This window comes from Scyliorhinus torazame, chromosome 1 (genome assembly GCF_047496885.1).
Source record: "Scyliorhinus torazame isolate Kashiwa2021f chromosome 1, sScyTor2.1, whole genome shotgun sequence".
NCBI lineage: Eukaryota > Metazoa > Chordata > Chondrichthyes > Carcharhiniformes > Scyliorhinidae > Scyliorhinus > Scyliorhinus torazame.
Window position 1 is genome coordinate 223959062 of NC_092707.1, and position 24749 is coordinate 223983810.

General features: G+C 45.8%; 1 protein-coding gene across 9 annotated transcripts in view; it reads right to left on the reverse strand.

Moving 5' to 3' along the window:
- Positions 1-24749, reverse strand: part of dop1a (DOP1 leucine zipper like protein A) — a 431858-nt gene that overhangs the window by 265522 nt on the left and 141587 nt on the right. For 7 of the 9 annotated variants that reach the window (XM_072502754.1, XM_072502737.1, XM_072502731.1 and 4 more), the window contains 4 exons: positions 21193-21304; positions 12658-12687; positions 8517-8747; positions 6411-7020 (listed from right to left, as the gene is read on the reverse strand). In XM_072502754.1, coding sequence (XP_072358855.1) covers positions 6411-7020; positions 8517-8747; positions 12658-12687; positions 21193-21304 — 983 coding nt within the window. The remainder of the gene's footprint in view (positions 1-6410; positions 7021-8516; positions 8748-12657; positions 12688-21192; positions 21305-24749) is intronic. The other 2 variants (XM_072502743.1, XM_072502772.1) reach the window with 1 other exon arrangement.

The following is a 24749-nucleotide window of genomic DNA, read 5'->3' on the forward strand; positions in this document are numbered from 1 at the left end:
CTTTAGTATCGTCTGCAAATTTACTCACCCACCCTTCTGCGCCGTCCTCTAGGTCATTGATAAAAATGACAAACAGCAACGGCCCCAGAACAGATCCTTGTGGTACTCCACTTGTGACTGTACTCCATTCTGAACATTTCCCATCAACCACCACCCTCTGTCTTCTTTCAGCTAGCCAATTTCTGATCCACATCTCTAAATCACCCTCAATCCCCAGCCTCCGTATTTTTTGCAATAGCCTACCGTGGGGAACCTTATCAAACGCTTTGCTGAAATCCATATACACCACATCAACTGCTCTACCCTCATCTACCTGTTCAGTCACCTTCTCAAAGAACTCAATAAGGTTTGTGAGGCATGACCTACCCTTCACAAAGCCATGCTGACTATCCCTGATCATATTATTCCTATCTAGATGATTATAAATCTTGTCTCTTATAATCCCCTCCAAGACTTTACCCACTACAGACGTGAGGCTCACCGGCCTATAGTTGCCGGGGTTGTCTCTGCTCCCCTTTTTGAACAAAGGGACCACATTTGCTGTCCTCCAGTCCTCTGGCACTATTCCTGTAGCCAATGATGACATAAAAATCAAAGCCAAAGGTCCAGCAATCTCTTCCCTGGCCTCCCATAGAATCCTAGGATAAATCCCATCAGGTCCCGGGGACTTATCTATTTTCAGCCTGTCCAGAATTGCCAACACCTCTTCCCTACGTACCTCAATGCCATCTATTCTATTAGCCTGGGGCTCAGCATTCTCCTCCACAACATTATCTTTTTCCTGAGTGAATACTGACGAAAAATATTCATTTAGTATCTCGCCTATCTCTTCAGACTCCACACACAATTTCCCATCCCTGTCCTTGACTGGTCCTACTCTTTCCCTAGTCATTCGCTTATTCCTGACATACCTATAGAAAGCTTTTGGGTTTTCCTTGATCCTTCCTGCCAAATACTTCTCATGTCCCCTCCTTGCTCGTCTTAGCTCTCTCTTTAGATCCTTCCTCGCTACCTTGTAACTATCCATCGCCCCAACCGAAACTTCACACTTCATCTTCACATAGGCCTCCTTCTTCCTCTTAACAAGAGATTCCACTTCCTTGGTAAACCACGGTTCCCTCGCTCGACGCCTTCCTCCCTGTCTGACCGGTACATACTTATCAAGAACACGCAGTAGCTGATCCTTGAACAAGCCCCACTTATCCAGTGTGCCCAACACTTGCAGCCTACTTCTCCACCTTATCCCCCCCAAGTCACGTCTAATGGCATCATAATTGCCCTTCCCCCAGCTATAACTCTTGCCCTGCGGTGTATACTTATCCCTTTCCATCATTAACGTAAACGTCACCGAATTGTGGTCACTGTCCCCAAAGTGCTCTCCTACCTCCAAATCCAACACCTGGCCTGGTTCATTACCCAAAACCAAATCCAACGTGGCCTCGCCTCTTGTTGGCCTGTCAACATATTGTTTCAGGAAACCCTCCTGCACACATTGTACAAAAAACGACCCATCTATTGTACTCGAACTATATCTTTTCCAGTCAATATTTGGAAAGTTAAAATCTCCCATAATAACTACCCTGTTACTTTCGCTCATATCCAGAATCATCTTCGCCATCCTTTCCTCTACATCCCTAGAACTATTAGGAGGCCTATAAAAAACTCCCAACAGGGTGACCTCTCCTTTCCTGTTTCTAACTTCAGCCCATACTACCTCGGCAGAAGAGTCCCCATCTAGCATCCTCTCCGCCACCGTAATACTGCTCTTGACTAGCAGCGCCACACCTCCCCCTCTTTTGCCTCCTTCTCTGAGCTTACTAAAACACCTAAACCCCGGAACCTGCAACATCCATTCCTGTCCCTGCTCTATCCATGTCTCCGACATGGCCACAACATCGAAGTCCCAGGTACCAACCCACGCTGCCAGTTCCCCTACCTTGTTTCGTATACTCCTGGCATTGAAGTAGACACACTTCAAACCACCTACCTGAACACTGGCCCCCTCCTGCGATGTCAAATCTGTGCTCCTGACCTCTATACTCTCATTCTCCCTTACCCTAAAACTACAATCCAGGTTCCCATGCCCCTGCTGCATTAGTTTAAACCCCCCCAAAGAGCACTAACAAATCTCCCCCCCAGGATATTTGTGCCCCTCAGGTTCAGATGTAGACCATCCTGTCTGTAGAGGTCCCACCTTCCCCAGAAAGAGCCCCAGTTATCCAAAAATCTGAATCCCTCCCGCCTGCACCATCCCTGTAGCCACGTGTTTAAATGCTCTCTCTCCTTATTCCTCATCTCACTATCACGTGGCACGGGCAACAACCCAGAGATAACAACTCTGTTTGTTCTAGTTCTGAGCTTCCATCCTAGCTCCCTGAAAGCCTGCCTGACATCCTTGTCCCCTTTCCTACCTATGTCGTTGGTGCCAATGTGGACCACGACTTGGGGCTGCTCCCCCTCCCCCCTAAGGACCCGGAAAACACGATCCGAGACATCACGTACCCTTGCACCTGGGAGGCAACATACCAAACGTGAGTCTCTCACGCTCCCACAAAATCTCCTATCTGTGCCCCTGACTATAGAGTCCCCAATTACTAGTGCTCTGCTCCTCTCCCCCCTTCCCTTCTGAGCAACAGGGACAGACTCCGTGCCAGACACAAAGGATAACAGTTGTGGTGGTTGGAGGTCAATCATCTCTGTTCCAGGGCATCACTACAGGAGTTCCTCAGGGTAGTGTCCTGGGCCCAACCATCTTCAGCAGCTTCATCAATGACCTCTCCATTGTGGGGATGTTTGCGGATTACTGCACAATTTTCAGCACCATTTGCAACTCCTCAGATAATGAAGTAGTCCATGTCCAAATGCAGTAAGGCCTGGACAAAATTCAGGCTTCGGTTGGCAAGTAGCAAGTTATGTTCGTGCCACACAAGTGCCAGGCAATGACCATCTCCTACAAGAGGGGATCTAACCATCGCCCCATGATATTCGACATTACCATCACAGAACCCCCACAATCAACATCCTGGAGGTTACCATTGATCAGAAACTGAACTGGACTAGCCATATTAATATTGTGGCTGCCAGGGCAGGTCAAGGCTAGGAACCCTACGGCAAGTAATTCGCCTCCTGACCCCCCAAAGCCTGTCCACCATCTACAAGGCATAAGTCAGGAGCGTAATGGAATACTCTCCACTTGCCTGGATGAGTGCAGCGCCAACAACATTCAAGAAGCTTGACACCATCCAGGACAAAGCATCCCGCTTGATTGCTCCCCCTTCCACAAACATTCAAACCCTCCACCACCGACAAACAGTGACAGCAGTATGTATCATCCCCCCCCCCCGGCGGCCCGGCCCCGGATCCACCTCGGTGTAGCTCTAGGGTCCGTAAATCTAGAAAGGTTGACACCAGTTAAGTTGGCATGGACTGCACCCATAGGATAACATTAGGGGCTAGGGCACAAAGTTGTATAAAAATGTTCACTTGTTCACATTAAACACATGTTTCACAATGTTATAATCTGCCTCGGAGCTCTGGCAGACGGGTGTAAGCGATGGGCTGGCCGCAGAGGGGGCGCTGGGCGGACGTTGGGGGAGGTCTTGGCCCAGTGACCCCAGTTCCAGCCAGCGCTCACTGCTCCAGTATCCCACCCCCATTCCACAAGGTGGTGAGGGCGATGGAGTGGCACAGTGGTTAGCGCTGCTGCCTCACAGCACCCAGGGACTTGGGTTCAATTCTGAACTTGGGAGACTGTTTGAAATTTGCAGTTTCTCCCCGTGTCTGCGTGGGTTTCCTCCGGGTGCTCCGGTTTCCTCCCACAGTCCAAAGATGTGCAGGTTAGGTGGATTGGATAGTCTAAATTGTTCCTTAGCTTACAAAAGGTTAGGTGGGGGGTTACTGGGATAGCTTGGGGGTGTAGGCCTAGGTAGGAGGGTCAGTACAGACTTGATGGGCCAAATGGCCTCCTTCTGCACTGTAGCGATTTTATGATTCTACAAGGGTTCAGTGGGACTGTGTTATGGAATGACCTGCTGCATGCAGTAATCATCCAGGAGGCGGTGATGGGATGTCCGTGCCGCTGGCCAGGCCCCCTGGTCAGTGAAACTGAAGGCGGTCAGAGCATCCCATGTGCATTGCCCAGACGCACACGTTGGGCGGCCTCCGGGACCCATGTTCTGCCCATCCTCGCCCTCTTCCGCATCCTCCTCGTCAGACGGGGGCTGGCGTTTATCCTCCTTCCTCCAGCACGTCGTCCCTCTGCTGCGCGATGTTATGGAGGACGCAGCAGGCCACCATAATGTGGGAGACTCTCCTAGTGCGATACTGGAGGGCCCCTCCAGAGCGGTCCAGGCATCGAAATTGCATCTTCAGGATGCCAAAGCACTGCTCGATCATGCACCTAGTGGCAACATGGCTGTAGTTGTAGCGGGTCTTTGCATAGATCGGTGTCCTCCGGATAGGTGTCATCAGCCACGTCCGCAGCGGATGACCCCTGCCGCCCAGGACCCCTCGGCTGGGGGTGCGCCTCGAAGAGGTCAGCAACCATCAAGTGTGCCCGGGTATGGAGTGCAAACGTGCATGATATGCAGCTGATGGTTGCACAACAGCTGCACGTTCCTAGAGTGGAACCCCTTTTGGTTTGTGAAGACCGGCCTGTCATGGGCCAGTGGTCATAGGGCAATATGCATCCCGTTGATCACGCCCTGGACCTGGGGCATCTTGACGACAATGGCGAACCACACTGCTCGGGCATCCTGGTGGGCTAGGCCCACATATAATTTGATGTATTGCGCCGACTGGGCATGTAGGGCCTTCGTGACGGCGCCGATGCATCGAGGTCTGTGAGATCCCAGACAGGTCTGCACTCGGCCCCTGGAAGGACCACGTGCCATTAAGGTTCAGGGTGACTGTCACCTTGACGGCCACTGGGAGCGGGTGTCCTCCCCCATACCCCCGTGGCGCCAGGTTGCCCATGATCTGGCAGATACGTCACACTGTCCCTCTGCTCAGCTGGAGTCTTTGACGGCATGCCCGGGTGCACTTTCTCGAATGACAGGTACACACGAGGCCTCCTTCCCACCTCCTCCTCCTCGGAATGTTGGGCAGCCGGCTCTCCATCCTCACCGACTGCCTCCTGTTCCGCTGGGGCAGGCTCAGCAACTGCAGGGTCCTCCTTGTACAGCTCCAGTTCGTACAGCCTCAATGATCCCCAGGGCTGTGGCAATTAGGATGAAGGCCACCATTCCTGGTTGAATTCAGAAGTCCATTGGCTGCAGGGGGTGAAAGTCAGACATGGTAGCATAGTGTGTGCCCCTGGTCTGTACTGTAAACTCTGCCCCCACATGTCCCCCTTCATCCCCTCCCCTTGGCCCCAAACCCAACCGTTCCCCTTAGTACTCTGCCCACCACACCCATGGCCTTGTTGGTGCCCGGCACTGCAGGGGCCTTGGGCTCTGGTGCCCAACACTGCTGCCAGGCGTTTTGTTGGCTGGCGCAACCCATGTTGCCCTTGGGTGGGCCGCATTCAGGATGGAATGGAGGGTGAGGGCTGGTGGGAGGGGGCATCCATAAATAGCTCAAACGTTAGCAATCTAGTTTTTACCACCTGAAGGAACAACACTTGTCATTGAAATAAGAATATGTGTTACATGATATAGTTACTGTCACTGAACATAATCGTATCTGAAACAACATAAATGGCTCCAAAATGCTAACTATATGCATTAATGTTAATTTCAAAGTTGCCTGTTACACTGTCCTAACTGACCCCCTTCATTTTGCGTAGAAACAGATTAGCTTACTTGCTAGCTTGCACCGAGTCATGGTGCACTGAATGCACAAACAAATCAATTACATTGTGTGTACTGGACATGTAAGATAGGGAGAAATTGTTCCCATTGGTGGAAGGATCGAGAACCTGAGGACAACGATTAAGTCTTTAGGGTCTGAAATGCATTGCCTGAGTGTGGTGGAAACAAATTCAACTGTAGCTTTCAAAAGGAAATTCGACCATTATCTGAAGAGGAAAAAGGCTACCAGGAAAAGCAAGGGAGTGGCACCATGTGAACTGCTCTCGCAGAAAGCCTTGTAAACATGATGGACCGAATGGCCTCCTTCTGTGCTGTAACAATTATATGATTTCATTTCATGATTGAAACCTCTCTCATTTTTTCTTAATTAGTATTGAGTTAACACTTTGTATCAAACACTAACTGCAATTTAATACTGATCAGGGGAATGGAAACAGGGTGAAAGTTCACTACTCAGAAGGAACATTTTTGTGGAATAGCCTAATAGCCCTATTAAATTATACCAGCTATTTAGCTTTATAAACCATGAGGATCGTATTACAAGTAGCATAAAAACATATTCCCAATCTGCACATTAGAGATACATGCATGAGAACTTACCAGTTTCTGATTTATTGCCATGAGGTGAAGATGCTAGATTTCCTTCTGCAAAATAAACAGGAAAGCTGGAACACTCAAAGAAAAGCTGGCATGCAGCAGTGAATGCATGATGGTGGTCTTTCGAAACCTGTAGTTGCTCTGTTGCATCACCTTTGCCGACAATGTCATGGTCATCCATCTGGCCTCTGTCTCTGCACAGGTCCATATGGAATCCTGTTGTAAATGCTTGGCAAATGACTTCATTGGGAATGATATAAAGAATTATAAACTGGGTCAAAAACTGTTCGAAGTATTCCAGGCAGTACTGCATTGTTGTCTTTTGAGTAGAAGTCCCCGCGGTCACAGCCACTTTACCCGCTTGTGATATTGATGATGATACCACAGTGTCCTCAGACCCAATGGTGGAAGCAGTTTCTGTTTCTGAAGAAGTGCTGCCCTGTGGCAATGATCCTGAATCTTGACCCTCACCTAGCACTTTGTCAATGTCATCAACTTTGTCAGCTTGATACTGCACAAACTCTGTGAAACCACTTTCAGACGACTGACTGCTTGGAGGATTTTCACCATCTTCAAACACATCGCCAGAAGCCCCAAGGGTGACCGATGAAACCTGATGAAAAGATGAAAACCTTATGACAAACTGAAATGATTCCAATTGATTCAACTTTACAGTGAAAAATAATATTCTAAAATCCTATTTCTGGAACATTAGAATTTATTAAAATATGCTTCAGTCATATCACCAAGATGAAATGCATAGAGATAAGATTTAAATGAAACAAATTGGCATTCTTCCTTGAAGTGCTATCATTTACAGAAATAATTGTCTGCACCAGAATTTCTTTCTTGGTTTTGCCCACGTGGAGACAGATCTTAACTGGGAGAGCAAGAGGGTTGCTACCATCAGCCTCACTGCCATTGCGCTGGTGGCAAACGGGAAACCATTTGGATTCCTGTTCTGTCGCACTGAAAATTGGAAAGAAAATCCAACGGTATAAAGTTTCATTTAATCAGTTGGACTGTCTAGAAACACAAAATATAATTTGTAGAGTTTTTAAATTTTAGGGAGCTGACCATGGTCCTTAGTTTAATCCTGCCCTTAATTGAGTATCTAACCATGGTATGTCTCATGTGAAGGTATTTGTTTTGGATAATAGAGCCACAAAATGAAAAACAAAAGGAAAAGACTTGACCAGAAACTAAACTGGACTAGTCATAGCTGTGCCTACAAGAGCAAATCAGAGGCTAGGAATCCTGTGGTGAGTAACTCACCTCCAGAGTCCTCAAAGCCTCCTATAAGACACGAGTCAGGAGCGTGATGAAATATTCTTCACTTGCCTGGATGAGTGCAGCTGCTACAACACTCAAGAAGCCGATACCACCCAGGACAAATGTAAAGGTAAAGTCGTCATAGTCCCAGATGACCATAGGCTGATGTCCTCTTTGAGGCGGAGAGCTGAATTGGTGGTGATTTAACCTGAGCATCACCACACCCAAGGCAAGGGTCAAGGTTGAGAAGGCTGGGCCTTCATGAATAACCTCAGCTGGTATGGGAACGGAACCCCCGCTGTTGGCCTCTCTCTGCATCTAGCTAAACCAGTCCCCGATACCCAGGACAAAGCAGCCTGTTTGATTAGCACCCCATCCACAAACATTCATTCCCTCCACACCCAACGAACAATCGCAGCAGTGTGCGCCCCATCTACAAGAAGCACTGCAGGAACTCACCAAGGCTCCTTAGACAGCAGCTTCCAAACTATAACCACTACTATCTAGAAGGACAAGAGCAGTAAATACATAGGAGCGGCAGTTCCCGGACGTTCCCCTCCAAATCACTCACCACCCTGACTTGGAAATATATCGCCTTTCCTTCACTGTGGCTGTGTCAAAATCCTGGAATTCTCTCCCTAACCGTAACTGTGGGTGTACCTAAACCACAGGAACTGCAGCAGTTCAAGAATGCAGCTCACCATCACCTTCGAGGGCAATTAGGGATAGGCAATAAATGATGTAGCCAACGATACCCATATTCTCTAAACGTATTAAAAAAATTCAAAGTAACACTTCATTAAAACTACATCAAATCACGTATCAAAAAAAAAGTACCTTTTTCTCTTCACTCTGTTGGACAAAGCTGGCGTTTCCTGGAAAATGCAATTTACACTCTGACCCAGGTGATAACAAGGGTGGTTGCACTCTACTAAGTATTTTCGAGCACAGCTTTAAGCAGTCAGTGAGCTCCGAGAGGCATAAAGCCTGCAGGTGGCTTGTCAGGCCAGATATCATCCGCAGCAACAACTGGGGCAAATGTTCAGTTTGAATCTCAATGTAGGTCTCCTAATGGGCACAAGAAAGGCAGAATAAGTATTACCCTCAGTAATCTATTTGCATACAAGCTGACTATATAGACAAAGCAGAAAATATCTGGTGAATCAATAGCTTGATGATTAAAATAAAAATAGTGATAACATCATCAAAATAAATGTAATTAGCAAATGCAGCTATAAATAAAAATCAAAATGGAAAATGCTGGAAATTCTCAGCAAGTCTGGCAGCATCTGTAGGGAGAGAAACAGAGTTAATATTTCAGGTCAATGGCCCTCCATCATAACCTTTCAACCAAGATACTTGGTTAAGATATTTCCTACATTAAATAGAGATCTCAACATTTAGAGCAGACCAAGTCTTCATCATTCTTCAGTGATGGAAGTATTTGACAAGGAGATCACAAAGAGAAATGCTCTGGATTCTATATCCCAGATAAGCCAGAAGGATAGATATTTTTGTCGGTTATTGGTGCAGAACCATTTAAATATCAGAAATTAGCAAACTTTTAGAAGTGTCATTATTTCATGTCTTCACAAACGAACAGTTGCACTTTACATCAACCTTGGAAATAAAATAAATGTACTCCACAACTCTATCACTGGTCAGGATGGTTGGTCAATGTCATGCAACTCAACCACGCTATAACAAGCTTGTAAAACAAATTGTGTTCCCATGGGCATATAGTAAACACTCATAAGGATGTTAATGTTTCTCAAGAATTTAGGCTATGAATATGGGTTACCTTCAAGACAATTAAAATCTTTACAGATGTACTATCAGCAACTCTACAAGGGTCAAAAGCATTAACTGCAACAGCCTTAGGGAGGTCATCAAAATCCTTGTGCAAATGAAACTAATTATCATGTTTTGAATTCGTGAAAGTTAAGCTCATAGATTAGATCCAAAATTGTTTATATCGGGTTAGTTTGCTACAATGAGAATCCATAGTACATTGGACTTTTTTGTATAATATAAAAATATACAAAGCATAACATATCAGAATTCTCAAGTATGTAAGATGTAGATAATTAACAACTCTTCACAAACTTTAGAAATAGCCAAGCATATGTACTTATAAACTAGAAGTATTATCAAATGAGATCAATAAAGGGCGTGAAATTTTCCATCAGGATGAAATATGATGTAGCCATATGAAAATCATTATGAATGTTCTTAAAGATGCTTTAACCAACAGACAAGAAAAACATTTACATTAAAACGATGAAATATTTTTGAAAGGATGCTACAGTAGCAGAAAGTCAGTTTAAAGTAACCAATGATGCTTGTATAAATGTGATTTTTGGCATTCACGCGTTATTGAAGTTCAGCTTTCATTTCAAAAACGTTTTAAAAAACCCTGCTTTTTTTTTTAAACTCCAGAAAAATACTAAACTCACCGTAAGCATGTTTTTGCTTTCCACTACCAACTCTGATTATTCAGATGTTATTTTAAATCCGTTAAGTTAGGAACCAACATTGGCGTATGCCTGCAAAATGCTGCCCTAAAACAATCACACAAACAAGCTGGTTTTGCAAGCAAAATCAACAGCAACTGAGGAATATCATTTCATTAAATTTTTGACAATACCACTACACCACGGCCTCCCCCACTTCAGCCTCCCAAATATCTACCTAGGTTTCCAATCCCTTGGCTTCCTCATGTTTCTCATATACATGCTGCCCCTTCCCAATAGAATCTGAAACCATAATATCAGGTTCCACATTTATCCTGACATCACTAACCCTATTTCACCATTACCTTGCTTGACTCCTCTACCGTCACTGATACATCACACTGCTTGCCAATGGAGTTTCCCTTTGTGGACACCCCCACGCCATCGGGAAATCCGTGGGTGCGAGTGTGCTGCCGGCGAAGCAGAGGATTCTGCCAACGAAGAATCCCACCCACTGTCTTTGGTCCCTGCCACAAATTCTACTGCCTCACCACTGTTTCCTAATTCCCCTTCTTCAACCATTGAAGTCCATATGGTGTAGGCACACCAAAAGCACTACTAGGTTTAGTAGTCTAGTTCCATGGCAGGATGATGTGTGGTTTGAAGGGGAACTTCAAGGTGGTGGTGTTTCCACGTCTGCTATATCGCCTCCTTCACTTAGCTGGGGCAAACAGCTGGAGCTTCCTGATGAATGTATAGAACATATTTTAAAAATAGGCAGCATAACCGAGGTGTAAGTAGATGGCCTTGGTGATGGGGTGTATATGTGGTTGGAGGATTACACTTTCAGGTGGTAGAGGTTATGGGATTGGAAGGTGCTGTCAAAGAATGCTTGGCATGTTGTTGCAGAGCATCTTGTAAATCATAGACTTGTTGCCAATGATGGAGACAGTTAATATTTATGGTGGTGGATGGAGCGCCAATCAAGAAAGCTGCTTTGCCTTGGATAGTGCAGAATTCATATTCAAACTCCAAAATCTAGGACCCCAATCAGGAAGGGTAAACAACAACACCTCCTCCACGATAGTGTTCAATACCGTGGCACCGTAAGGCTGCATACTTAGCCCCCTACTGTCCTCCTTTTCACACACGACAGTGTGGCAAAATTTGGCTTCAGCTCCATCTACAGGTTTGCTGATGACATGACCGTAGTGGGTTGGATCTCAAACAACGAAGAGTCAGAGCACTGGAGGGAGATAGAGAAATTAGTGGCGTGGTGCAATGAAAACAATCTCTTCCTCAATGTCAGTAAAACTAGGGGGCTGGTCATCGACTTCAGGAAGCAAAGTGCTGTACACGCCCATGTCTGTATCAATGATTCTATATCAATGATGTTGGGCTGGAGATGGTTGACAGCTTCAAATTCCGAGGTGTGCATATCACCAACAATCTGTCCTGGTCCACCCGCATCGATGCTATGATCAAGAAAGCACAAAAGTGCCTATATGTCCTCAGAAATTAAGGAGATTCGGCATGTCCACATTGGCTCTTACCAATTTTTACAGATGTACCAGAGAAAGCTTCCTATCTGGCTGTATCACAGCCTGCTATGGCAACTGCCCAAGACCTTAAGAAACTAGAGTCGTGAACACAGCCCATTCCATCAAGCGAGCCCAACTCCCATCCATTGACTCTGTCTACACCTCCCGCTGCCTTGGAAAAGTGGGCATGATCAAAGAACCCTCGCACCTGGGTTATTCTCTTTTCCAACCTCTTCCATCAGGCAGAAGGTACAAAAGTTTGGGAACAAGCGTCAATAGATTCAGAAACAGCTTCTTCCCCACTGTTACCAGATTTCTCATTAGCCCTCTTATGGACTGAACTGATCTTTCTATGTAATCTTCTCTACAGTTGGAGAACTATATTCCGTATGCTTCACCCGATGTCTTATGGTTATGTATTTACATTGTGTATTTATCGTATGTCCTATGCTTTCATCTATGGAGCGATCTGCCTGGACTGAACACAAACAATACTTTTCACTGTACCTCGGTATACATGACAATAAATCGAAATCTTTGGACTAATAATCTGTCACTGAAACTATCATCCACGCCATTGTTACCTCTACATTGGCTCTGAACTCTGTGGCTCTAAACTCTGGATTCCTTCCCATAAACTTTCTCACCTCGCTCTCCTCCTTTAAGGTGCTCTTTCACCAAGTTTTTGCTCATGTGCCCTGGTAGCCCCATCTGTGGCTCGACATCAAAAATGTTTTTGTTAACAATGTTCGCTTTGCACCTTGGGACATTTTAATTTCAAAGGCACTTTTTATAAATGCAAGTTGCGGTTGTTGAGAATAGAAACCAGCAAATTGTGCAGATAAAAATAAATTAAATGCCATAATGTTTTTAAATATCTGGATCCCCAAACCCACTCCAGAAATACATGCAATGGTACAAAGTTTTTATTCATGAGCAAGCAGAAAGATTACATGAAGTGATATAACAATTCGAGTCCCATACCTGACATAGTACTCTCATACTTCGAGTTGGCTTAAAAAGAAGAAAGCAGAGGTTTACAAAGAGAAAAGTTCCCACACTTCGAGGACAGCAAGGGAATAGAAATTTGATATATCCCTGAACAGTTCTCTGCAGTCACACTTCTCTTTCCCCTCCCTCCAGCCGGTCCCACCCGCCAAAGTCAGTATTTTGCAATGCACTCAATTGTCTCCGATGTCCTATAACACACAAGAACACACTTCAATCCTAACTGATTTTAATTCGAAAAGTTAGGAGTCATGAGACATAAAAAGCACCTTGCTTTGACAGGTGCAGTACATTCTGCCACAATTTGATTAACCTGCTGACACTCACCTTCAAGGTATATATGTGAATATGGGAAATACGCCATGATAGCACAGTGCAACCATTAGCATGGAATCATATCCTGGGGGGGGGGGGGGGGGGGGAGATTTGTTAGTGCTCTTTGGGGGGGGGGGGGGGGGGTTAAACTAATACAGCAGGGGCATGGGAACCTGGATTGTAGTTTTAGGGTACGAGAGATTGAGAGTATAGAGATCAGGAGCACAGAATTGACTTCGCAGGAGGGGACCAGTGTTCAGGTAGGTGGTTTGAAGTGTATCTACTTCAATGCCAGGAGTATACGAAATAAGGTAGGGGAACTGGCAGCATGGGTTGGTACCTGGGACTTCGATGTTGTGGCCATTTCAGAGACATGGATAGAGCAGGGACAGGAATGGTTGTTGCAGGTTCCGGGGTTTAGGTGTTTTAGTAAGCTCAGAGGAGGCAAAAGAGGGGGAGGTGTGGCGTTGCTAGTCAAAAACAGTATTACGGTGGCGGAGAGGATGCTAGATGGGGACTCTTCTTCTGAGGTAGTATGGGCTGAGGTAAGAAACAGGAAAGGAGAGGTCACCCTGTTGGGAGTTTTCTATAGGCCTCCAAATAGTTCTAGGGATGTAGAGGAAAGGGTGGCGAAGATGATTCTGGATAAGAGCGAAAGTAACAGGGTAGTTATTATGGGAGACTTTAACTTTCCAAATATTGACTGGAAAAGATATAGTTCGAGTACATTAGATGGGTCGTTTTTTGTACAATGTGTGCAGGAGGGTTTCCTGACACAATATGTTGACAGGCCAACAAGAGGAGAGGCCACATTGGATTTGGTTTTGGGTAATGAACCAGGCCAGGTGTTAGATTTGGAGGTAGATGAGCACTTTGGGGACAGTGACCACAATTCGGTGACGTTTACGTTAGTGATGGAAAGGGATAAGTATACCCCGCAGGGCAAGAGTTATAGCTGGGGGAAGGGCAATTATGATGCCATTAGACATGACTTGGGGGGGGGGGGATAGGTTGGAGAAGTAGGCTGCAAGTGTTGGGCACACTGGATATGTGGAGCTTGTTTAAGGAACAGCTACTGCGTCTTCTTGATAAGTACGTACCGGTCAAGCAGGGAGGAAGGCGTCGAGCGAGGGAACCGTGGTTCACCAAAGTGGAATCTCTTGTTAAGAGGAAGAAGGAGGCCTATCTATGTGAAGATGAGGAGTGAAGTTTCAGTTGGGGCGCTTGATAGTTACAAGGTAGCGAGGAAGGATCTAAAGAGAGAGCTATGACGAGCAAGGAGGGGACATGAGAAGTATTTGTCAGGTAGGATCAAGGAAAACCCAAAAGCTTTCTATAGGTATGTCAGGAATAAAAGAATGACTAGGGTAAGAGTCGGGCCAGTCAAGGACAGGGATGGGAAGTTGTGCGTGGAGTCTGAAGAGATAGGCGAGATACTAAATGAATATTTTTTGTCAGTATTCACTCAGGAAAAAGATAATGTTGTGGAGGAGAATGCTGAGACCCAGGCTATTAGAATAGATGGCATTGAGGTACGTAGGGAAGAGGTGTTGGCAATTCTGGACAGGCTGGAAATTGATAAGTCCCCGAGGCCTGATGGGATTTATCCTAGGATTCTCTGGGAAGCCAGGGAAGAGATTGCTGGGCCTTTGGCTTTGATTTTTTTGTCATCATTGGCTACGGGAATAGTGCCAGAGGACTGGAGGAGAGCAAATGTGGTCCCTTTGTTCAAGGGGAGTAAAGACAACCCCGGCAACTATACACCGGTGAGCCTCACGTCTGTTGTGAGTAAAGTCTTGGAGGGGATTATAATCATCTAGATAGGAATAATATGATTAGGGATAGTCAGCATGGCTTTGTGAAGGGTAGGTCATGCCTCACAAACCTTGTCGAGTTCTTTGAGAAGGTGACTGAACAGGTAGACGAGGGTAGAGCAGTTGATGTGTTGTATATGGATTTCAGTAAAGCGTTTGATAAGGTTCCCCACGGTAGGCTATTGCAGAAAATACGGAGGCTGGGGATTGAGGGTGATTTAGAGATGTGGATCAGAAATTGGCTAGCTGAAAGAAGACAGAGGGTGGTGGTTGATGGGAAATGTTCAGAATGGAGTTCAGTTACAAGTGGCGTACCACAAGGATCTGTTCTGGGGCCATTACTGTTTGTCATTTTTATCAATGACCTAGAGGAGGTTGGGTGAGTAAATTTGCAGACGACACTAAAGTCGGTGGTGTTGTCGACAGTGCGGAAGGATGTAGCAGGTTACAGAGGGACATAGATAAGCTGCAGAGCTGGGCTGAGAGGTGGCAAATGGAGTTTAATGTAGAGAAGCGTGAGGTGATTCACTTTGGAAGGAATAACAGGAATGTGGAATATTTGGCTAATGGTAAAGTTCTTGGAAGTGTGGATGAGCAGAGGGATCTAGGTGTCCATGTACATAGATCCCTGAAAGTTGCCACCCAGGTTGATAGGGTTGTGAAGAAGGCCTATGGAGTGTTGGCCTTTATTGGTAGAGGGATTGAGTTCCGGAGTCGGGAGGTCATGTTGCAGCTGTACAGAACTCTGGTACAGCCGCATTTGGAGTATTGCGTACAGTTCTGGTCACCGCATTATAGGAAGGACGTGGAAGCTTTGGAGCGGGTGCAGAGGAGATTTACCAGGATGTTGCCTGGTATGGAGGGAAAATCTTATGAGGAAAGGCTGATGGACTTGAGGTTGTTTTCGTTAGAGAGAAGGTTAAGAGGAGACTTAATAGAGGCATACAAAATGATCAGGGGGTTAGATAGGGTGGACAGTGAGAGCCTTCTCCCGCGGATGGAAATGGCTAGCACGAGGGGACATAGCCTTAAACTGAGGGGTAATAGATATAGGACAGAGGTCAGAGGTAGGTTCTTTACGCAAAGAGTGGTGAGGCCGTGGAATGCCCTACCTGCTACAGTAGTGAACTCGCCAACATTGAGGGCATTTAAAAGTTTATTGGATAAGCATATGGATAATAATGGCATAGTGTAGGTTAGATGGCTTTTGTTTTTTGACTTCCCATGTCGGTGCAACATCATGGGCCGAAGGGCCTGTACTGCGCTGTATCGTTCTATGTTCTATAGAATAGAATTACTACAGTGCAGGAGACCATTCAGCCCTTCGAGTGTGCACCTCTGAAAGGGCACCCTACCCATCGTCAGGGCCCCACCCTGTCCCCTTATCTAGTAACCCCACCTAGCCATTTGGACACTAAAGGGAAATTGATCATGGCCAATCCATCTCACCTGCACATCTTTGGACTGTGGGAGGAAACCGGAGCACCTGGAGGAGACACGGGGAGAAAGTGCAAACTCCTTGCAGACGGTCACCCGAGGCCAGAATTGAACCCGGGTCCCTGGAGCTGTGAGGCAGCAGTTCTAACCACTGTACCACCCTACGTCGATGCAAGGAGTCAGCATTTTCAGGAGTGGGTTTGAAATAATGGGCAAAATTCTCCGGTATCGGCGCGATGTCCGCCGACCGGCGCCAAAAACGGCGCAAATCAGTCCGGCATCACGCCGCCCCAAAGGTGCGGAATCCTCCTCCCCTTGACCGGCTTTGAGGGGCTAGGCCCGCGCCGGACTGATTTCCGCCCCGCCAGCTGGCGGAAGTGCCCCGCCAGCTGGCGCGGAAATGACATCCCCGGGTGGCGCATGCGCGGGAGCGTCGGCGGCGCATGCGCGGGAGCGTTAGCGGCCGCTCACGGCATCCCCGCGCATGGCGCTGTGGAGGGAGTCTCTTCCGCCTCCGCCATGGTGGAGACCATGGCGAAGGGAGAAGGAAAAGAGTGCCCCCACGGCACAGGCCCGCCCGCGGATCGGTGGGCCCCGATCTCGGGCCAGGCCACCGTGGGGGCACCCCCCGGGGCCAGATCGCCCCGCACCCCCCCCAGGACCCCGGAGCCCGCCCACGTCGCCTTGTCCCGCCGGTAAGGTAGGTGGTTTAATCCACGCCGGTGGGACAGGCATTCTAGCAGCGGGACTTCGGCCCATACGCCCGCCCCCGCCGAATCTCCTGTGCCGGAGAATTCGGCAACCGGCGTGGGCGGGGTTCACGCCAGCCCCCGGCGATTCTCCGACCCGGCCGGGGGCGTCGGAGAATGTCGCCCAATGTTCTCGATCAGAATGTTTCCGGGCCAACGAGATACGAGGCTTTGCTGGGTTTTGTGTAGGGGAATGTGATGGGTTAACTGGATCAATTGTCAGTGGGAGGAGTACTCATGGAACAGTGACATAGCATCATAAGTTTATGGTTAGTAGTTATGGAAACGGACAGGGCAGCATGGTGGCGCAGTAGATAGCATTGCTGCCTCATGGCACTGAGGTCCCAGGTTCGATCCCGGCCCTGGGTCTCTGTCCGTATGGAGTCTGCACATTCTCTCCGTGTTTGTGTGGGTTTCACCCCCACAACCCAAAGATGTGCAGTGTAGGTGGATTGGTCACGCTAAATTGCCCCTTAATTGGAAAAAATGAATTGGGTACTCTAAATTTATTTTTAAAAAGTAATGGAAACGGACAAGGACCAACTAGAGTAACAATACTCAATTTCAGTGGGATGAGAACAAGATCCAGCACAGGTAAATTGGAACCAAAGATTGGCAAGTAATACAGTAAAGGAATAATAGGCTGCTTTTAAAGAGGGGCGGCACAGTGGCACCATGGTTAGCACTGCTGCCTCACAGCTCCAGGGTTCCAGGTTCAATTCCGGCCTCGGGTTGCTTACTGTCTGTGTGGAGTTTGCACTTTCTCCCAGTGTCTGCGTGGGCTTCCTCCAGGTGCTCCGGTTTCCTCCCACTGTCCAAAGAAGTGGTTAGGTGGATTGGCCGCACTAAATTGCCCTTAGTGCCCAAAAGGTTAGGTGGGGCTACTGGGATAAGGTGGAGGTGTAGGCTTAAGTAGGGTGCTCTTTCCAAGGGTCGGTGCAGACTCGATGGGCCAAATGGCCTCCTTCTGCACTGTAAATTCTATGATTTCTATGAGGAGATGATACAGTCAAGCTATTGTCCTATAAGGGTGATTAAAGCCAAAACTCCCTGTTGATGAAAGAGAGTAAGATGCTTATGATAAGATGTCAAGAGGTTGATAATACGAGTGAGAACCTGGTTGAATATAGAAGGCAAAGAGGTGATGTGGAAGAAGAAATGAGAGGCATAAAGAGAGGGCAAGAAAAGACTAGCAGTTAATATAAAAATGTAATTCAAGTCTTTTCTAGGCATATGAATGGGTAGCAACCGACGAGGTGAAACTGATTAGGAACCAAAAAGGGTATCTAGGCAAGGAGGCAGAACGGAGGTAGTAAACGAGTACTCCATATCTGTCCTTACTAAGCATAACTTATGACAAAAGAGGAGATAGTTGAGACACTGGATGGGCTAAAAATTGATAAAAGGAGCTGTTAGATAGCCTGGCTGTAATCAAACTTATATATTACCAGGAACAGATAGATTCATCTAAAAATACTGAGGGTAGGAAATAAATTGTAGAGGCATTGTCATTAGCATCTGAATCACTTTGTATATGGAAGTGGACTGCAGAATTGTAAATATTACACTCTTGATCAAAGTGTAAGGACAAACCCAGCAACTACAGGCCAGTCAGTTTAACCTCAGAGGGGGGGAAAGCTTTCAGGAATGATAATTCAGGATAAAAATCATTTGAACAAGTGTGGATTAATTAAGGAAAGACAGCACGGTTTTGTCAAAAGCTAATCATGCTTAACTAACTTAGAATTTTAGTAGCTGTCAAAAAGGCATGCAGCCTGCCACACAAATCAGTCAGGTTCATAATGTAGCTCACTTGTGCTTGTTAGAAGTCACATATTTTCATTTGCAGAGACCGGTGTTCTTTTTAAAATTATTTTTTCCAATTAAAGGGCAATTTAGCTTGGCCAATCCACCTAGTCTGCACATCTTTGGGTTGAGACCCACACAGACATGGGGAGAATGTGCAAACTCCACATGGACAGTGATCTGAGGCCTGGATTGAACCCGGGTCCTCGGCACATTGAGATAGCAGTGCTAACCACTGCACCACTGTGCCTCCCCAGAGACCTGTGTTCTACAGAAAAAACAAATGGACAGACATTGTACTTTTTGAACAATCAAATGCATGGGGGACAGCATGGGGGACAGCACTGGTGCATTCGCTGTAGCAACACCTTGACCAGAGTTGACTTGCCAACCAATCAGTAGACCTTTCTTGTGCAGGACAGATTGTTGCTCCCTTTGAAACTTGACATTCTGGAGTCTGCCCTGATGAGTGCAAGATGAAAAGCTCCAACAGAATGTCTCTTTTTCCAGCAATAACTTAGAATCAGAGAACGGGAACAGAACAGGAAGTGGCCATTCGATCCTTTGCATCTGTACCAGTGCCAATTTAGCCAGTTCAACTCAGCCGCCTTTTTCACAAAGCCCTGCAAATAATTTATTTTCAGCCAATCATCAAATTTCCCTCTGAAAGCCACAGTTGAATCTGCCCCCACCATACTCTTTTTCTGCATCCTCTGCAATGCCTTCAAATCACTCATATTTGTGGAGCCCAAAATTGGACTAATACCAATGTGTACCAGTGTTTCATAAAGATTCACCATGTATTCCTTACTCTTGTACCCTATGCATCTATGTATAAAGCCCAGGATCCGTATCCCTTATTAACTGCGTTCTCAACCTTCCCTACTCCCATAAACACTTTGTGCACATACACTGTCAGGTCTCTGTTCCTCGGGCAGCACTGTGGCGCAGTGGGTTAGCCCTGCTGCCTCACGGCGCCAAGGTCCCAGGTTCGATCCTGGCTCTGGGTCACTGTCCGTGTGGAGTTTGCACATTCTCCCCGTGTTTGCGTGGGTTTCGCCCCCACAACCCAAAGATGTACAGGCTAGGTGGATTGGCCACATTAAATTGCTCCTTAATTGGAAAAAATTAATTGGGTACTCTACATTTATTTTTTTAAAGTCTCTGTTCTTGCACCCCATTTAGAAGTGCATCTTTTATTTTATATTATTTTTCATTGTTCCTCCACTTAAAATGTGTCAATTCATGTTTCTTTGCATTAAATTCCATCTGCCACATGTCCACCCATTCCACCAGCCTGCCAAAACTCTTTTGAAGTTTATCACTACTCTCCACACACTTCACAATACTTGTGTGAATTTTGCATCATGTCAAAATTTTGAAATAGTGCCTGGCATAACCAAATCTAGGTTATTAATACAGATCAAGAAAAATAGCGATCCTAATACTGAACACTGGGGAACCCCACTGCATAGTGTCTTCCAGTCCATTAAACATCCGTTAAACATTATTCTTTCCAGAACTAACTTGTCCACAAAAAATCTTCAGATAATCATCCACAAATAAGTAATCCTGTTTTCTAATAATACTTGCTTTGCTTGGCATGGTGCAATGCACAAATGTCGACAGCCGAATGGCACTGAAAATCACATGCAACTCAATGTGCTATTTGTTAACAGCAATATTGTACAATTCGGATATTTTAGAATAAGCAATCGAAATCAAGTGCTCCAATGATGTTATAAAAGCATTAATATTAGACTGTAACTTAGTGATTTGGTTTAACTTCCATATCGCCATTCTTGGCAACAACAGAGTGCAGAATGGCAAGGTTTAATTGTGATACTTGGTTGATGAAACAGCAGTATTTACGTTAAAGAGTATAAATCATTTATCAAGTCAAATGAAAAGTGATATTTTGCAAGGTACCAAAAATATTTGCCACCTTCTCTCCCTCTCATATTTTCGCTCTGTTTAACATCATCCGTTCTTCATGAGTAGTTTCTGCTAATTCAGAGACATTCACCACATGCTACCAAAAGTAATGTTTAAACCATTGCATTTACCATTTATAATGTATTGAAGTCTGAATTTAACATTTTTAGACATATGCTGCAAATGCATATTTTCATAAAATTATTTTTGATCCTCCATTTATTGACAATTTATTAAGGAAAATCCAACATATTTAGTCACTGAGATTAGAATATTGAACTTTGGATAGAGTTAACCACGTTGATGTTACTAAAACTTGGAAGAATAATATTCAATGAAAAACTCGAAGAGTGGTCCTTTCCTCAAGTCATTAACTCACAATGTTTGCAATCTTTACAGTTTTATGCTCAGATAGTCGCTGTCAATTACTGAGACCAATTAGGTGAAATCCTTACCAATGACACAATGTCCAATAGGAAGTCAACTAAGAGACAGAATTCAGGCAGAGAGTACTCTGACATTTCCTTGCCATGAGATGAGGGCTGCAACCTTGCATTCAGTGTTCTCCTAATGAAGAAGGAAAATATAAAATATAGCATGTCTGCATGGATGCCAGCTTGATTTTCCAAAACTATTGGCATACTCAGTTATAAACAGCTAAATAAAACAGATACCATGGGTACCTTCCCACAAATTTGAAGTCTTGTCAATCCCAAGGACTCACTATGGTCGAGAATGCTCTTTCCACCAATTTTCGACTAATATTAATGAAAGGTACTGAATTGCACAAAATGACTCACTGTACGTAATTACCAGTATGTTACATCATACCCCAAGATATGTAACTTTTACTGCACTTAATACAATGCTTTGATTTTTTTTGATTTTTTAAATTCTCCTCCTTTTTCACATTTTTTCCCAAATTTACACCCAACAATAAACAATAATCAGTAATGAATGTAATGTCAATCCCCATATCAATAACAACGATCCCATCCACCCACCAAACCCCAGACATGGGCCCGCATGTTAACATAAACAAATGACAAACAGGAATCACCCATGGTCACCATTAACACATACAGTCCCCCCTCCCCCCAATCCTCCCAGCCCCCAAACCCCTAATGTTCGATGTGATCCAATTCTCGAAAGTGCATGAATTGTAGAACCCCTCCATCCTTCCCCTCAGTTCAAATTTGACCTTTTCAAGTATTAAGAATTCCAGCAGGTCCCCCGCCACACCAGGGCACAGGGTGGAGAGGTTGATCACCCACCCTAACCTCCACCCCACCCTTTGTGGATCAGAAATTGGCTAGCTGAAAGAAGACAGCAGGGTGGTGGTTGATGGAAAATGTTCAGAATGGAGTTCAGTTACAAGTGGAGTACCACAAGGATCTGTTCTGGGGCCGTTGCTGTTTGTCATTTTTATCAATGACCTAGAGGAAGGCGCAGAAGGGTGGGTGAGTAAATTTGCAGACGATACTAAAGTCGGTGGTGTTGTCGATAGCGTGGAAGGATGTAGCAGGTTACAGAGGGATATAGATAAGCTGCAGAGCTGGGCTGAGAGGTGGTAAATGGAGTTTAATGTAGAGAAGTGTGAGGTGATTCACTTTGGAAGGAATAACAGGAATGCGGAATATTTGGCTAATGGTAAAGTTCTTGAAAGTGTGGATGAGCAGAGGGATCTAGGTGTCCATGTACATAGATCCCTGAAAGTTGCCACCCAGGTTGATAGGGTTGTGAAGAAGGCCTATGGAGTGTTGGCCTTTATTGGTAGAGGGATTGAGTTCCGGAGTCAGGAGGTCATGTTGCAGCTGTACAGAACTCTGGTACGGCCGCATTTGGAGTATTGCGTACAGTTCTGGTCACCGCATTATAGGAAGGACGTGGAGGCTTTGGAGCGGGTGCAGAGGAGATTTACCAGGATGTTGCCTGGTATGGAGGGAAAATCTTATGAGGAAAGGCTGATGGACTTGAGGTTGTTTTCGTTGGAGAGAAGAAGGTTAAGAGGAGACTTAATAGAGGCATACAAAATGATCAGGGGGTTGGATAGGGTGGACAGCGAGAGCCTTCTCCCGCGGATGGAAATGGCTGGCACGAGGGGACATAGCTTTAAACTGAGGGGTAATAGATATAGGACAGAGGTCAGAGGTAGGTTCTTTACGCAAAGAGTAGTGAGGCCGTGGAATGCCCTACCTGCTACAGTAGTGAACTCGCCAACATTGAGGGCATTTAAAAGTTTATTGGATAAACATATGGATGATAATGGCATAGTGTAGGTTAGATGGCTTTTGTTTCGGTGCAACATTGAGGGCTGAAGGGCCTGTACTGCGCTGTATTGTTCTATGTTCTATGTTCTAACAGGATCTGCCTTCGGGCGATCAACGAGGCGAAGTCTACGACATCTGCCTCCGCGCCCGTTTCCAACCCCGGCTGGTCCGACAGCTCGAATATGGCCTCCCGAGAACCCGGGTCCAGTTTCACGTGCACCACTTTAGAGATTACCCTAAACACCTCCTTCCAGTAATCCTCCAGCTTTGGACAGGACCAAAACATGTTAACGTGGTTTGCGGGGCCTCCCCCACAACGTTCACACACATCTTCTATCCCCTCAAAGAGTTGACTCATCGTCGCCCTTATACACCACCTTCAGCTGTATCAGCCCCAACCGCGCACACGAGGTGGAGGCGTTCACCCTCCGGAGCACCTCACACCAGAACCCCTCCTCCATACCCTGTCCCAACTCTTCCTCCCACTTTGCCTTGATCCGTTCTAGTGGCGCCTTCTCCTCCTCCTCCTCAAACCGCCGATACTACCCCCTTCTTACTACCTTAAAGGTAGTAAAACAGGGACAGAAATAAAAGGCAGTAAGGGGGAAAGTGTAAGGCAGAGAAGCCATAGTCAAAAATCAAAGGGCGACAGTACAAGGTACAGTGACTGAGGGGAGCTCAGTGAATAGGACCAGGAATACTAAAAGAAATAAAACGGGAAGTGAAAACATTAATGGTAAGCGATGCGGCAGGTTGTTACAGGAAGATGTGGGTTCGACGACGAGGAAAATTAGGAGAAAGGTTAAGAGGAAATATAACTTAGGAGAGGTTACTGATCGAGGTGTTAAGATTAAGAACAGAGGTAAAAAAGCCAACATAAGTGTACTTTACCTGAATGCTCGTAGTATTCGGAATAAGGTAAATGAGTTGATGGCGCAAATCATCGTGAATGACTATGATTTAGTGGCCATTACTGAAACATGGTTAAAGGATGGTCACGACTGGGAGTTAAATATCCGACGGTATCAAACTATTCGGAAGGACAGAGTGGATGGTAAGGGAGGTGGTGTAGCTCTGTTATTTAAGGATGACATCCGGGCAACAGTAAGGGATGACATCGGTGCTATGGAGGATAAGGTTGAATCCATTTGTGTGGAAATCAGGAATAGTAAGGCGAAAAAGTCACTGATAGGAGTAATCTATAGGCCACCAAATAGTAACATTATGGTGGGGCAGGCAATAAACAAAGAAATAACAGATGCATGTAGAAATGGTACAGCAGTTATCATGGGGGATTTTAATCTACATGTTGATTGGTTTAACCAGGTCGGTCAAGGCAGCCTTGAGGAGGAGAATGTATCCGCGATAGTTTCCTCGAACAGTATGTAATGGAACCTACGAGGGAACAAGCGGTCCTAGATCTGGTCCTGTGTAATGAGACAGGATTGATTCAGGATCTCATAGTTAGGGATCCTCTCGGAAGGAGCGATCACAATATGGTGGAATTTAAAATACAGATGGAGGGTGAGAAGGTAAAATCAAGCACGAGTGTTTTGTGCTTAAACAAAGGAGATTACAATGGGATGAGAGAAGAACTAGCTAAGGTAGACTGGGAGCAAAGACTTTATGGTGAAACAGTTGAGGAACAGTGGAGAACCTTCCAAGTGATTTTTCACAGTGCCGAGCAAAGGTTTATTCCAACAAAAAGGAAGGACGGTAAAAAGAGGGAAAATCGACCCTAA